This window comes from Pediculus humanus, genomic scaffold, assembly GCF_000006295.1.
Source record: "Pediculus humanus corporis 1103172107382 genomic scaffold, whole genome shotgun sequence".
NCBI classification, from domain to species: domain Eukaryota; kingdom Metazoa; phylum Arthropoda; class Insecta; order Psocodea; family Pediculidae; genus Pediculus; species Pediculus humanus.
This window is the reverse complement of record NW_002987009.1, coordinates 113,649-130,532: the sequence shown is the minus strand read 5'-3', so window position 1 is coordinate 130,532 and position 16,884 is coordinate 113,649. Positions and strand designations below refer to the sequence as shown.

The 16,884-nt window shown below is 29.1% G+C and overlaps 2 protein-coding genes across 2 annotated transcripts; both read left to right on the top strand.

The window, feature by feature from the left end:
• Window positions 1-4,030: 4,030 nt before the first annotated feature.
• On the top strand, window positions 4,031-4,730 carry Phum_PHUM025480 (uncharacterized protein; the record flags this gene model as incomplete). Its single annotated transcript, XM_002422916.1, has 3 exons — window positions 4,031-4,075; window positions 4,239-4,570; window positions 4,664-4,730. The coding sequence occupies 3 exons, from the start codon at window positions 4,031-4,033 to the stop codon at window positions 4,728-4,730; spliced, it is 444 nt and encodes a 147-aa protein (XP_002422961.1).
• Window positions 4,731-7,373: 2,643 nt separating this feature from the next.
• On the top strand, window positions 7,374-10,087 carry Phum_PHUM025470 (carnitine palmitoyltransferase I, putative; the record flags this gene model as incomplete). Its single annotated transcript, XM_002422915.1, has 10 exons — window positions 7,374-7,637; window positions 7,731-7,862; window positions 7,946-8,129; window positions 8,235-8,443; window positions 8,533-8,748; window positions 8,842-9,036; window positions 9,131-9,385; window positions 9,482-9,654; window positions 9,743-9,862; window positions 9,958-10,087. The coding sequence occupies 10 exons, from the start codon at window positions 7,374-7,376 to the stop codon at window positions 10,085-10,087; spliced, it is 1,878 nt and encodes a 625-aa protein (XP_002422960.1).
• Between the last annotated feature and the right edge of the window lie 6,797 nt (window positions 10,088-16,884).

Genomic DNA, 16,884 nt, shown 5'->3' with positions numbered 1-16,884 from the left:
CGGATTACAATTTGAAATTAATAGTTTTTTTTTTTTTTTTCCTTCTTAAATTTGGGTTAGTTTATACCTTTTTAAAGTGGTAGAAAGAGAGAGAGGGAGGCAAAGAGAGAGAGAGAAATCGATTTCCGGCCATTTTTAATTTTTTTTCGATCCGAAAATGGCGCCTAACATACCGAGCAAAAGAATAAAAAAAAATTTTTTTTGCCGGAGTCATAAATTATTCGTCCGAAAAATATTCATGTATTAAAATATATATATACGCGTCCTACCTTAAAAATCATCATCATTATTATTATTATTATTATTTTATTTCGCGGGTTAAAGTACCTGGTTCTTTTTTTTCTTTTTTTTTTTTTTTTTAATGAGTTGTAATAATTCAATAAAAACACGATGGCCTCAGTTACTCTCGAGTTAATGCCATAAAAAAAAAAAAAAAAAAAAGTTTTGCCATTATTATTATCATTATTATTATTTTTCTCATTCACGTTTCGTCCGTGTCACAAGTTCATTTATTATCATTATCATCGTACTAGTCGTTGTCGTCGTCGTCGTCGTCGTCGTCGTCGTCGTCGACGTCATCAATGTTATTAGACGAATGTTAGCTCTAGCTACCATACCCATCGTCTGCTTTTTTTTTTTTTTTTGTTTTTTGGTCGTTGTCAACTTTACGGAATTTTTTTTTTTTTTTTTTGGTTTTTTTTCGCGGCCACGCGATGGTTCGAAGGTTTTCATTCGTTTTTCTATTTATTTGTCTACACCCACGTTTATCTTTTGCGGTTTATATTACTTTTATCATCATCATCGTAATCGGTTCCTAATTCGACCCACCTTAATGACACGCACACACGCACACGCACACACGGAGCAGACGATTTTACGGTTTTTACCACAAATAACAGGCGGGGAGCTAGAATTATCGACGGTTGGTTGGGTCCTTGGCGGCGGCGGCGGCGGCGGCGGCTACTACCCATGGATAACAATCCATGGTTTGGCGGTCGCCGCGTCACGGCGATTTTCGCGGAGGCGCGAGAGAAAAAGAGAGAAGATAACAAAAGAAAGAAAGAAAAATTTTCTTCTTCTTCTTCTTCTTTTTCTTCTTAACCGAAAGACGAAAAAGTGAAAGTTGAAAAAACAAACAAAAAATTGCAAAAAACTAGTTTTTCGATTTTTTTTTTTTTTTTTGAAATTTAAAAAAAAACGAAAAAGATCAAATAAAAAAAATAAAATAAAAAAATAAAACCAGAGTGAAGAAACACCGGAGACGAAAGAGAGAGAGAGAGAGAGTTGTTTCATATTTAATTTCTCTCTCTCTCTCTCTCACTCATAATATTGGATTAATAATAATAATAATAACGTGGAAAAAGAAAAATAATATTAATAACGAAAAGAAAGAGAGAGAGAAAAAAAAAACCATCATTAGACTCGTTAATTTTCTTCTTCTGATTCTCTTTCTTTCTTTCTTTTTTTCACTCTCGATTTTTGCTACGGTTTAAACTCTAATCGTTAATTTGCTCCGACGTATGGAATCATTTTTAAAAAAAATTGTTTTTTTTTTTTTTTTTGCTTTTTTTTTTGCTATTAATCAGATTTCGTTTCGATTTGAATTTTTTTTTTTTTTCCGTTAAATTAAATTTCGTGAGTTTAAAAAACGAAAAATCTTTTGCTGCGGGTAAAAAAGAACAAACAAGCAAACAAACAAACTAACGGTATTCTTTTTTTTTTTTTTTTTGATTTACAATAATCGTAAAATCGTTTGTCTGTTTGTTTGTTTGTAAAGAATTTTTAGCGAAAACAAAAAAAAAAAAAAAAATTCTTTTGTTTTTTTCGAATTTCGCGTTCGTTCTTTTTCGTACGTGACGTAAACGTTTAGTTAAAGTTAGCAAAGGTTAAAAAGTTATTGACACGACTACTACTACTCGCACGAAATAAACTTGAATTAAAATAATGATAATAATAATAATGAAAAATGTATAAATTCTCTTCCTTTTGTTTTGTTTTATTTTTTTTTCCCGATCATTTTCATGACAGTAAAACATGAGTTCGCAAACGATTCTCTATTTATTATCATCATCATCATCATCATCATCATCATTATTATTATTATTATTATTAATAGTTCGTGAAGAGATTGCGTGTGTGTGTGTGCGTGTGCGCGTATTTTTTTTTTTTTACGCACGTTCGTTTCGCGATTCCGCGTTCGATATCGTCATAAATTCTAAAACGTCCTAGGTATCTTCTGACGAGGGAGGGGAGGAGAGGAGAGGGGGAATACTTCGTAAGGTTTTTTTTTTAGTATCATACGTCATCGTCGTCGTCGTCGCCGCCATTTTGAAATTCCGTGAAATTTCATATTGATTTTTTTTTTCGTTTCCGAGATTATTTTCGATTTATAAAATTACAGCTGGATCAGCAGCATCCGGTTAGTTAATTATAAGAAATACGTAAAACGAGATTCTTTTCTCACATCTCTCCTACGTTTCATTTACGTTTCCGTTTATTATTATTATTATTATTTGTTTTTCTTTGATCGATTTTTTCGCGGCGGTTCATTCGTTAAATTTTTACATATTAAAATTCAATAAGAAGGCCATCCTTCCTCCCTCCTCCCCTTTGTCTTCCTTATTTTTGCCAAAATTAATTTTTTTTGAATTTAAAACGTTTCGCGCTTTTTTTTTTTAAAAAAAAAATCGTTTAAATTTCGAATGTACGTTGAATTTTAAATAATAATAATAATAATAATAATAATAAATTCGTTACCGTGAAAATCGTTAACGAGAGAAAAATAATAAAATGAAAAAAAATTTTTTTTTTTTTTTTAAACAAACAAACTCGTCTCTCTAATGAAACAAACAAACAAACAAACGAACAAACGAAGAAACAAACAGGCAAACAATTTTTTTTTGTACGCACCGTCAGTCAATCAGTCAGTCAGTCAGTTTTGTCGTAAGCGAATGAGAATATAATAATGATAATGATAATGACGATAAAATTTTAAAAATTACTCGCGTGTAACAAAGTTTACGTGTAATAAATAAATTTAATAATAATAATAATAATAATAATAATAATAATAATGATAATGATAATGATGATAATGATATTTTTCTTCTTCTTCGACACCTGACAAACGAGACTCCCTTGGAAATTTTTCGGTTAAACACGAATTTTAATTAGGTACGTGTGACAAAGTTAAAACTTTAATTACATTCAAAAATTTTTTCGTTTGTTTTGTTTCCCTCCCCTTCCCCCTTCCCCCTCTTCTCTTCCATTCACCATCTCGTAAGCTCAACATTTATTGGAACGGTGGTATCATCATCATCATCATCATCATCATCGTAATCACGATCGCGTTTCTTATCATTCGTTAGTACGGGAACCTGAATACGATGTCAGGTAGTAGTAGTAGTATGCAGTACGCCTTTTTTGCGATTTTTTCTCTCTCTCTCTCCTCCCCCCCACTCTATCTCTCTTTAGAAGCTCGTGCTTGCTGTGTAAGATTATCATCATCATCATCATCATCATCAATTTTTTTTTTTTTTTTAGTTCGCGTTTTTCTTTTGTCTAGACGATTTTTATTTGATTTTTATTATTCGCTTAAATTTCATTCTCGCTCTCTCTCTCTCTCTTTCTCTCTCTCGAACGAACCCAATTATTATTATTATCATTATTATTATCATTATTTTATTTTTATTTTATTTTCACGATACTGCGGTATTAAAATGGAATGAAATTCCAAGAGATGAATGATGAAAAATTCGAAAAGGGAATATGGAGTAAGACAAACGCGGGGGGAAAGAGGAAGGGGAAGGAAGTGAAGAAAGCAAATAGGTCGGTAGAAGGGAAAGAGGAGGGAGGGGGAAAGGGGGAGAAGGCGAGAGAAAATAAAGCTCACGGCATGTCCGCGAGTGTTGATTTTCCACCTCCCCTCCATTCCCCTCCTTCTTTTCTTTTGTTTTTTTTTTCTTTTTGGGGGGGGCCTTTGTTGTCAAGTTTGTCGTCTGCTTAAACCGGAACAAAAACACGTCACGAAATGGATAATGAAATCTTTATTGTCCGAGGTGGTGACGATGATGACGTATGACGTCTAGACTCACGGTCAAATAATTTCGAACGCGCGCTTTTTTCGGTTGTTTGTTTAATTATGGTTGTTTATGTTTTTTTCGCCCCCTTCCCCCCTCCCCCCGTTTCTACTTGCTCCCTTATTAACTCTCTCTCTCTCTCTCTCTCTATGCCTACAGATTTTGAACAAAGAAATTCATTTGAAACACGGAAAACTTCATCATCATCATCATCACGATGAGAAAAAGGAAAATGGCGGAGGTGGTGGTGGCGGTGGGGGCGGGGGCGGGGGCGAAGATGACGACGACGACGATTCCGATCACGTGATTTTCAGATACAAATGGTTGGAAGATGACATAATTAAATCGGAAAAAGAATTCGAAGGAGTAGAAGATGACGAATATCCGGATACGGGTAAAAAAGTTAAACTTCCCGGAGGATGCGAACTCACCGAAGATCAATATTACGAATTGGAATCCTTTAAAAAGGAAACCAATTACGTTAAAAAATGGTAAACGAGAAAGAAAGAAAAAACCGTTATTTTCTTGTTTATTATCATTACCATTATCATTATTATTATTATTTTTTTTTTTTTTAATTTCAGTTATTGCGAAAACGGCGGAGTTTATTGTCAAATTCACAGATCTCTTTTCAAACACAAAATCGTTTAATATAGAGAATAAAAAAAAAAGCAGACGACGCATTTTTTTTTTTTTTTATCAAAATCCGAGTCGACATATTATAAAAAAAACTTTAAACTTTTAAAAAAATTAAATTTTTTTCCTATTTTTTCTTTTTTTTCTCTCATCCATTTCGAAAAAAGCAAAAGTGAAAGGGAGTGTGGGGGAGGAAGGGAGAGGAGGGGAACGGGTGGAAAATGCGGAAACGGGAAAATAATAATAATCATTATTAAATTTCATTGAGGGAAATGGAAGGCAAAACATTTTGCAAGTTGACAAACATTTGAAAAAAAAAAAAAATGTTTTGTTTTGTTTTTAAAAAGTAACGGGGGAAAATATCATTTTCATTTAAATTCAAATAAAAACAAAAAGAAAAGAAACAACAACAGGAGGAAAAAAAAAACGGAAACGGAAGCGGAAACGGAAACGATGAAAAGAATTTAATTAAATTCTTCTTTTTTTTTTTGAAAAACAATCTGAGGCAAGAGCCAAAAACGAACGACCATTGAAAATACATTTAAAAAAAAAAAAAAAAAAAAAAAAACTAGGGGGGGAGGGGAAGGTAATAAAATTTTTTTTCTTTTTTTTTAATTTTCGGACTCGTTTTAATAGCCCAGAGGTTGAGGCAGGGGAGAGGAGAGCGTAGAGGTAGAGAGGGAGGGAGAATAAGAGGGAAAAAAAGGCTTAAACAGGGGGCGGGGAAGGGAATTTTTTTTCTTTTCGATTTGTGATGATTAAACGCTTAATATTATTAATTTGTTGTATATAAAAAAAATGGCTTTTCAATTAAAATTATTAATAAATAATAATAATAATAATAATAATAATAGATTGATTTATTGATTTCCCCCCCCCTCTCCCCCCGTTTTATAAAAAATTAAATCCCTGAAAATTATTTTTGTTTCCCCCTCCTCCTACTAATAAATAAATCGTATATTTTTTTTGCTTATCATCATTATTATTATTACTGTATTTCTTTAAAGTTAAAGCTCACGAAATAATAATAATACTAATAATAATAATAATAATAATAATAATAATAATAATATTAACACTAGAAATACTAATAATAATAATATTAATCGCGATAACGTTGCGAACGTGCCGAAACGATTGTTTATTATTTTCGTTTTCCCGCCATTTTTAAAACCACAAAAAAAAACTATATTGGTATAATAAGCTATCGTGTAATTAGATAAAATCAGTTTTGCCAACTTTGAAATTAAAACGTTACGTAAACAAAAATAAATAAAAAAAATATAAAAATTCTAAATTTTTTTTTTTTTTAAATTAATAAATTATTCATTAACGATGGATTTCTATTTGAAATAAATGTTGAATAATAATAATAATAATAATGATAATGATAATGATGATGATAATGATAATGTCGGGAGTGAATAAATTTTAATTATGACAGTAAAATAAACCAAAAAGAAAGAGAGAAATAAGAAAAATAAAAAATAAAAAAAAAAAAAAAAATGGAAAAAGAAAATGATTGATTTAAATTGAATAATGTTTTAAATAAATATTTAAAAAAAAAAAAAAAATTATTTTAAAACGATTAAATAATAACTTTAAAGATTTTTTTTGTTTTAGAGATATTAATCGAAACAAACGTTTTGTGTTTTTTTTTTTTTTTTTTTTTTTAACGTAAGTCAACATTAAAATATAATTTCATGGAGAGAAACAGTTTCCTAACAATCACATTCGAATACACAGCCATGATTCAGCAATTTGCCCAAAAAAAAGAAACAAATCATCGCTTAAACATTTTTTTTAAGATTATGTTTTCAAGTTAAAAAACATAATGTCTTCCTGAAAGATTTCAAAACACAAAACATAACAGACACAATTATTTCTTTTTCCAGGTATTTTTCGTAGTCGCAATAATTTCAATCACACTCAACGATTCAAAGAAAAAAAATAAATAATAAAAAAAAAAAAAAAAAAAAAAAGAAATGATTATGTGAAATTTCAAATTAAACATGATTCAAATCGATGAAAATTTTTTTTTCTGTATCATTTACACATTTGAAAAACAAAAAAAAAGAAAAAAAAACTCTCGAGGCTGACACTTTTTTTTTTCCTCTATCAAAACAAACAAACAAACAAACAAACAAACAAACATTTTGTTATCATCAAAAAATGGATATCGAAAATTCATCGGTAAGTCATAAATTATTTATTGGAATAATTTTCTTTTTCGAACGCAAGAAACCCATAATTACTCATGTAAATCTTATTCGGAAATACTTTTACTTAAAAAAAAAAAAACCTCATGCTTTTTCTTTCGTAATGTTATCAACAAACAATCGCTCAAAAGCCTGCCTCGATTGATTCAAAGTCCATTTTCGAATGTAAAAGTGAATAAAATTTCTCATTATTATTATTATTATTATTATTATTATCGATTTGTTTTTTTTTTTTTTTTTGGTTATGTTTGTGTTTTCATTTTAAAAAAATTTTTTCCTTTTTTTAAATTCAAAACTGTTAATCTTTTGACTAACAAATATTTTCATTCATTTTTTTAATATAACATTTTAGTCGATAGTATGCGTTCATTCATATGATTTAATGCTCGAGAGAATAAAAACATGATTTATTATTATTATTATTATTACATTTTAGCGAATGAGTCTTCGCCTGTCAAAGTTCACGAGTGTTTTGGCAAAAACAGATGGGAGACATAAGACATTTTCGGAAGATGAAAATCTACCAAGTTTACCACTCCCAGACATACAACACACATTAAATCGATACCTTGATTCAGTCAGACCATTCGTGTCTCATGAAGATTTTTCAAACACATATGAAATTGTTAAAAAATTCGAACAGGGACCCGGTTTGTTGTTGCAAAGCAAATTAAGGAAAAAAGCAGAAACTGAAAAAAATTGGGTAAGATCCTTTTTTTCATTTTTTTTAAACCTTCATCGAATACAAAATTAAATGAGAGAGAAAAAAAAAAAAAAAAAAAATTAATTAAATTAGATTGAAAAATGGTGGGAAAATTGTGCTTATTTGGAGGATAGGAAACCCCTTTTGCAAACGAGTACAATGAATGCTGTTTTACCCAAGGACATACTATCCTGGACCTACGGCTCTGAAATGGATCAAATTAAAGTTTGTAAAATTTTGTAATTTTTCAACCGTTTTTCAACCTCATTTTTCCTATCGAAATTTTCCATTCTTTCTTTTGCTCGTAGCATGCATCTCTTTTCGGATATCATCTTGTTAAATTTTGGAACGCACTTCGACGTGAAGATTTGCCACCCACTCAAACATCAGATAAACAAACATACTTCAGCATGAATCAATATAAAAAATTATTCAACACCGTTAGAATACCGGGAGAGGAAAAAGATTTTCTCATGTGTTATTTCAAAACAAGTTAATATCAATTTTTTTAAATGTGGCGTCGCTACGAAAAAAACCCCCAATTCAATTATTTTCGTAATTAAAATGTTTTTTTTTTTTTTTTTTTTTTCGATTTAGTGACCGAAGGAACGTGTCCGAGCACCGTGATAATACTGTGTTCAGGAAGAATATTTTGTTTGAGCATTCAAGTGAACAATAAAAGTTTCATGAGTCTTCAAGACTGGGAAGGAAAAATAAAAACGATATTGAAAATGTGTTCGAGATCTAACAGTAAAAGTCAATCGTTGGGATTGTTAACGTGCGATTTCAGGCATAATTGGTTTAAGGTGGCACCACGACACGAAACCTTAAAAATACAATCGTACGACCCATACACGACACCGAACCAAATTTTTTTATTTATTTCTCATTGCAGAATCGAAAGTATTTACAAGAAGTCAGCGAAAAAAATCGAGAAATGTTGGGAATAATTGAAAAAAGTTTATTCGTGCTCATTTTGGACGATGCGACGCCCGATGTCGATGCCGAAGTATTGAATTCAAACATCGGTGAAAATTATAAAAATAGATGGGCCGATAAATCCATGAACATAATCATTTATAAAAACGGTCGAATCGGTACGCTCAGTGACGTAAGTAGCAGAAGACGCGCAGACAAAGTACTATTCCCTCACCCCCGCCCGCACTCTTCTGGGAAAAATGAAAAGTTTTTTTATGTCATTCAGCACACAGCATTCGATGGTATCGTCGCATTGGGTTGCCTTAATTTTGTCGTCGCATCTATCGACGAGAATAAAAAAGAAAATCCGAAATCGAATCGTAAAAATACTCAAAGTGTAACAATGGACGAAATGATATTCGATTTGGACGATAGATTAATAGAAGAAATTAATTGCGTTGAAATCGATACTGCCGTTTACGTGAGTTTAACGTTTTGTTTTGTTTTGATACGACCATGACGTGGAAAGAGATGAAATACTGATTGTTTGTTTGTTTGTTTGTTTGTTTCGACAGAAAAACGATGTTTTGATGGGACAATATTTATTCACGGATTTTGGTAAAAACGAAATACAAAGGATGCAATATCATTCGGATACATTCGTACAAATGTGTTTGCAATTGGCATACGTCGCACTTCACGGTAAACCTGGTCCCTGTTACGAAACGGCAACAACGAGAAAATATTACAGGGGAAGAACGGAAACGTTGAGAGCGTGCACGATCGAATGTTTGGAATGGGTGGCAACAATGTTGGATAACAAATCGGCCGTAATGTTTCCCCTCCCCTACCCCCTTCTCCCCACCCCTCCCATCACCCCCCGCCGCCGCCGTTAAACAATTTCCTCTTTTTTTTGTTTTTTCCAGAACGAAGAAAAAAAAATATTGTTGGAAAGAGCATTTGCGAAACATGAAAAATTAATGGCGGAATCGAGGGAAAACAAAGGTTGCGATCGACACATGTTGGGATTGTATTGCGCCGCGATGGAAGAAAAAATTAAAATACCAGAATTTTTTTTAGATCCCTCCTACACCAAAAGGTTTCATACTATTTCGTTTAACTCCCCTCCACCTCCCCCCTTATTTATTTATTTATTAATTTTTATTATTATTATTATCTATCGGCAGTGGCGGAAATGGGAATTTCGTACTGTCGACGAGTTGTACGGGTTACAGCTTGCTGGGAGGAGGCGTGGCACCAATGTGCGACAACGGTTACGGAATTTTTTACAACATACTTCCGACGAGGTAAAAACGCGGATTTACCCCATATTTAAATCCCCGATCGCGGCCCGAATCATTTTCCTCACATTTTCTTTTTTTTTTTTTTTTTCTCCCCACAGCATAAATTTCGTCATGTCCGTAAAGGAAAACAACGAAGAAACAAACATGTCAAAATATTACGAATGTTTAAAAGAATCGCTACGAAAAACTCGAGACGTTATTTTATATTCGAAAATGTCAAAACTTTAATAATAATAATAATAATAAAACAAAATATAAGTTTAAGCGATATCGAATTTTTTTTTTAATAATGAGAAAAAAAAACGAACAAACCGGAAGTTAAAATGTCGTTATAAAACGGTTTTTTTTTTTTTTTTCAAAAGGTGTCGGATTTGGTTTAATATAATTGGGTTGTTGTTGTTGTTTATATAAATTATTAGCTTTGTCACCTTTTACAAATACAATTTTCCTAACCTTTTCCAAATCGGAAATAAGTCGAAATGAGGAAAAAAATCGTGTCAGAAGAAAGAAAAAAAATTTTAATTTTACACGCCTACGGGGGTTTTTTGTCGGTTTTAACAAAATAAAAAGAAAAAATTAAGGTTCGAGTGTTTTTTTTTTTTTTTTGTGAAAATGCAACATCATTCTACTCATACTCATAGATGATGAAGATGAAAATGAAGATGAAGATGATCAAGAAGAAGAAGAAGAAGAAGATGAAGAAGCGAAGACCCGGATTTTAAAATTTAAAAAAAAAAAAAAAAAAAAAAAAAAAAAAACGTAAATTCGTGTCAAAAACAAAAGAAAAAAAAAAAAAAACTTAAATTTCATTATTAAATTTTTTTTTCGCGTCGATATCGAATCGTTAATTAACTCGTTCGTTAAATAAAATTACTAAGAATTTCTCTCTCTCTCTCCCCTCCCCGCCCCCTCAAAAAAAAAAAAAAATCATAGAATAAATAAACGTATATACAAAACAACGTGGTTAACCGATAATTTTCATCCCGTTTAAAAAACGCAAACGTATTTTTTTTTTTTTTTTTTAAGGGTTGCATGCCCTGGATTAAATTCTCGCGGTTTTTTTTTTTTTTTTTTCGAGACGTAATAATAATAATCATCATCGTTCCAAATGCTACCAACGTGAAATTCCAAAAAAAAAAAAAAAAAAAGGGAACAAATTTTACGAGTGAAAGTTTTGCCCCCATTTTCACTTTAACATCTTCCGCGTGAGTTTTATAATTTTTTTTTTTTTTTAACATTTTCCATTTCATTCTCGCAATTAATTTATATATAAAAATAATGATAATAATGATAATAATAATAATAATAATAATAATAATAATAATAATAATAATAATAATAATAATAAAATTTTTTTTTCTTCTCTCGAAAATGAATAAAAATTACTTTACGAACGTGTATTTATATGAAAAAAAAATTAATAACGACACACATACGAATAATTTTCCTTCCCCTCCCCCTCCCCCTATTATTATTTTTTTCTCACAAGTTGGCAACTTGTAACGAACGTTTTCTTCTCTTTTCTCTCTCTCTCTCTCTCTATTATTTTTTCCCACCCACCCCCCAATTCAAATATTCGGAATTACGTAAATAAAAACAATTAAGGGGTTCTACTAATCGATCGATTAATCGATTAATCGAATTTAGTTTGTTTTTCACCGGTAGAACGCGTTACCCGCGTTATCCCCCGACAAAAACGACGAAAACGTTTTAAAAAAAATTTTCAAATGAAAAAAAAATGGAAAACATTTTAGAAAATTCGTTAAAAATTTTTTTTTTTTTTTTTTTTTCAAACAAATCATCGAAAGTCACGACGGCCATTTTTTATTTTATAAACACGTTTTTTTTTTTTTTTTAAACATGTATAATAATAAATAATTTATCGTTTGTTGTTGTTGTTGTTGTTGTCTATGGTCATAATTTTTTTTTTTTTTCAAACTCGTTTTTTATTTATTGAAATTAATAATAATAATAATTCAATTGTAAAAAATCATTTTGACCTTTCCAATCATCATCATCATCATCATTATTATTAAATTTTTCTTTTTACATAAATTTCCCCCAAAAAAAATAAAAAATAAAATACGTGATTGAATTTTTTTTTAAATTTTATTTTAAGTTAAAATAATAGCAAAAAAAAATTCTCACGATTGGGAAAATTTAATTATAGTCGAACAAATAAAAAAACAAATCGAATAAAAATTTTTATAGTTTTTAAAAGAAGAAGAAACAGGAAATAGATAAAAATAATTTTTTTTTTTTTTTAAATTTTTTCACGGTTTTAAATTTTAATTAACCCCTTTTTTAATTTTTGCTATCGTTAAATGAATTTTTTTTTTTTTTTATTTTGAAATTTTATATAATCGCATTTGGATTTTCTCACAGGAAAAAAACAAAAATTTATCGCCCAAAATATTAATAAATAATTCGATTAAAAATTTTTTTTATACCAACGCGTTTGTACGAATCATTTGAACCCCAGCAAATTTTTTTTTGCGCTTAGAATTATTTCAAAAAAAAATTATTTAAATAAATACATTTATTCGAATGAGAAAAAAAATGTCGTAATGTCGAGGAAAACGATATTTGAAAATTTACACGAGCGCAAAACCTTCTTTCCCTTATTTACCGCAAAAAAAAGAATAAACGACAGCAAATTACATATAAAACAGACTCTTATTCACTCTCTCTCTCTCTCTTTTTTTCTTTCTCATCATCTCAAACAGGAAAAAGAAAAAAATTTAAATAACTTTTGCTATCGTCGAGAATTTTTATTACTTTTTTTATAAATTTTTTCACGGTTTCAAATTTAATTACCCCCCCCCCCTCTTTTTTTTGCTATCGTTAAATGAATTTTTTTTTTTTTAAATTTTATATAATCGCATTCGAATTTTCTCACAGGAAAAAACACAAAAAAAAAAAATTTATCGACAAGTAAATTAATAAAAAATTCGATTAAATTTTTTTTACCATCGATGCTTTTTTCTCAACGAATCATTTAAACCCCAGCAAATTGTTTTTGCGCTTAGAATTATTTCAAAAAAAAATTATTTAAATAAATACATTTATTCGAATAAAAAGAAAAAACAAAGTGCCTGAGGAAAAACGATATTTGAAAACCTACACGGGAGCAAAACCTTCTTTCCCTTATTTACCGCAAAAAAAAAAAATAAACGACAGCAAAATACATATTTTAAAAAAAACCTCACGTTTTCTCTCACTTTCTTTCTCATCATCTCAAACATGAAAAACAAAAAAAAAACGAAAAAAAAAATTTTTTAACTTTTGCTATCGTCGAGAATTTATATTCCTTTTATAAAAAATTTTTGCTGTCCGTAATTGTTTTGTTAAAAAATTTAAAAAAGAAAATTTTCATGTTCATATATACAACAATCAAAATTTTTTCACTTTTTCGTATTTAATTAAAATGAATTTTCTTAAAAAATGACTTGCATAAGTTAGTAATGAATAAAAAAAATTCAAATCCGGCTTATTCGTGTTTTCGTAATAAAAAAATCATGATTAAGATGCTAAGAAAGTTTTTTTTTTTTTTTTCTCGTTAATTTGCTTTTATTTTCTTTTTTTCCTAATTCCAACCTACTTTCCCCCCCTCCCCTCCCCCCTTAAAAATAATAATAATAATAATAATAATAATAATAATTGTTGTTGTTGTTGTTGCAGTTATAATTCGAAAAGAAAAATTTTAATGCTTTTTTTTTTTTTTTTAGGTTCCGGCCATTTTTTTATATTTTTTTTGGGACCTCATCATTTGGGAAACATCGTTTGTTGTTTGTTGTTTGTTTGTTGTTGTTTTTGTCGTTATTTATATATAATATAATAATAAAATAATAATTAAAATAACATTTTAACAACAATGACTTATAGTTATTTTAACAAAAAAAAAAATAAAAAATAAAAAATTGACTTTCCATTAAAATATTTTAATGAAATTTTTTTCCTCTTTTTTATTTTTTTATGTTTTTATTATTATCATTATTTGGCACAAAAGAATTTGTAAACAATTAACATTAAAAACATAAAACATACATCAAATACGGATAAATAAATGAGTAAACAAACAAACGAACAAACAAAAACGAACAATAAAAAACAATTAAAATAAATTTTTTTTTTTTTTTGTAAAATTTATTTTTAGGCGTGAAATTTTTGTTGTGACTGGATATGATAATAAAAATAAATTTTTTTTTTTTTTTTTTTTTGACGAGTCATTACGTTGTTTTCACGTGTGAAAATATTGATGATGATAATAATAATGATAATGATAATGATGATAATAATAATAATAATAATAATGATAATAAATTCCACGGATTCCGAACAGAGAATTTTTTTTTTATTTAATTCTCAAATTATCGATATCGAAAAAAATCGGGACAAACTACAAAAAAAATTGTAAATTTTTGGGGGGAAATTCCTTCCCCTCCTCCTCCCTCTTCGTCTCCTTACGACAATAATAATAATAATTATTATTATTATTTATTTAATTTAATTTGTGTGGTAAATTAGGGAGTAATGAAGTTGAAAAAAATTAAAAAAATAAAAACGGATAAAAAAAGTTTCTACTGACACGAAATCTAATTAATCGGGATTTGATTCTTTCCCGTAAAAAAAAAAAAAAAAAAAAAATTTGTCGGTATCGTTACTGCCACGTTAAAAAGGCGGAAAATAATTTGATATAAAGCAAAAAAATTTTTTTTTTTTTTGTATTTTTAACAACAACAACAAAAAAGGACAAAAAAAAAAAAATAATTTTATGTGCGAATCGTAATTTTTTTGCCACGGTCCCTTGTCACTTCTTTCCCCCCCTCCTCTCCCTCCCCCCACAAAAAAAGACAAATAATTATGCGAAACGAATTGTTTTTCTTTTTTCCTTTCTTTCTTTATTCAGGTTTTTATGTAGCGAATTATGCCGCGCGTTGGGAGCAAAAGGCCATACGAAATTATCGTTTTTCCCCCTTTTTTTTACCCGACGATTATTTTAAAAAAAAAAAAAAAATGTCAAGTTCTAACAACAACAACAACAACAACCAACCAACCATTCGCACAACCCCCCAATCCTCTACTTCCCTCCCTTCTCCCCGATTTTAAAAATAAAACAAATTTAAAACTTAAACAAACGCACATTCGAATTAGAGAAATACAACATCCCGTAAATTAAACGTTTTATACAACCTCTAATAATAATAATAATTAACAAACGCATTCGCATTTTACTAATTACAACAAACTTGTTGGAAAAGAGACAAACAAACAAACAACAAAAATCGCAACAACACAACATAAAAACCTTCGACGTTCGTTTCTTTCAACCTTTTTAATAACAAACAAACAAAATAAATTATGAAATTTTTATTAAAAAAAAAAAAAAACAAACGAAATTGAAATTATCATCATTATTATCATCATCATTATTATTATTATTAATAATAATAATAATAATAAGAATATCAGTTACATTTAATGAGGTATAATATATTATAAAGATATATTAGTCTCGTGAGCCTTAATTTGAACATGTGAAAAACAATTTTATGTCGGTTAAAAAAAAAAAAAAAAAAAAAAATTAAAAAAAAACGCGCGAAAGGATGTGAAATTATATATATTGTTAATTGTGTTGTACGCGCACACATGCACACGCACACGCACTTACACACATGTGCACTCCTCACGGTTCTCATGTGAATTATGACGGAATTTTTTTGTTTTTTTAGCTAAATGGGAATTGTGATTTTTATATAAAAAGTGGGTCGGTTTATCCTAAAACAATGCAATTAATTAATACGATATTGCATTCGTACGCGTAAAAACAAACATACAAACAAGCAAACAAACAAACAAACAAACAACAACAACAACAACAACATTGACACTGTTTTAAAACGTGATTAGTCATTATATTACCCCACGTTAGCTGAATGTCCGATTTTTTTTATTTATTGATTGTTTATTGTATAAAAAAAAATATTTTTGCGTCGTAATGGCGTTTAATTATTATTATCATCATCATTACTATTATTATTATTATTATTATTATTATTTTAAAATTTACCGAAATAAAAAATATTTAAAAATATTTTGTTTTTTGTTTCCTTCGCTCATCGTTTCGAATAAAATAATTTTTCGTGATTGCCCTTCCCCTTTCCCTTCCTCCCCCAATGCCCCGCCCCTTTATCTCCATTCCCCTCTCCACTCCCCCCTCAGTTTACTTTCAAAAAACTTTCCAGAAAATTCGTTGGAAAAAAAAAAAATAAATAAATAAATTTTATTAAAATTAACCGAGTCCGTCGTCACGCGTGAAAACACCGCATTATTATTATCATTATTATCAATACTTATTTATTTACTTTTAAATTTCGTGATGATGATGATGATGATAATGATGATGGAGTAGCGCGATGTTAATTTAACACCTGCGCATTTAAATATATATTTAAAAATGATAAATAAATAAATAAATAAATGAATGATAATTTTTTAACTTATTCTCATCATATGTAATAAATAAATGGGTAAACGGATCACAGGCGGCCATGTTTTTAAATAATAATAATAATAATAACCGAAAATAAATAAGTACCTTTCAATACGTATGAAAGACATATTATTATCATTATTACCATTATTATTATTATTATTATTATTATGTTCCGTTTGTGTGTGTGTGTGTTAACCACTGTGTGGTTGTAATAATTCAAAACGATTTTCGTTATGATATAAGCCCTCCTCGCGTACATCATCACAATAATAATAATAATAATAATAATGATGATGATGTACTCGTAAATGCAAATTATATTTTTGTGTGTGTGTGTGTGAGTGCGCGCGCGTGAGCTCAATCGAGATGAAGAAAATCTAAGGAAAAAGTTTTTTCGAATAAAAAACATAAAATTAACCTTGACACTTAGCACAAAAAGCGCATTTAACTCAAGTTCACGACACAGAAATAAAAAAAAAAAAAAAAAAAAAACTTTCTCCATCATCATCATCATCATCATCATCGACTT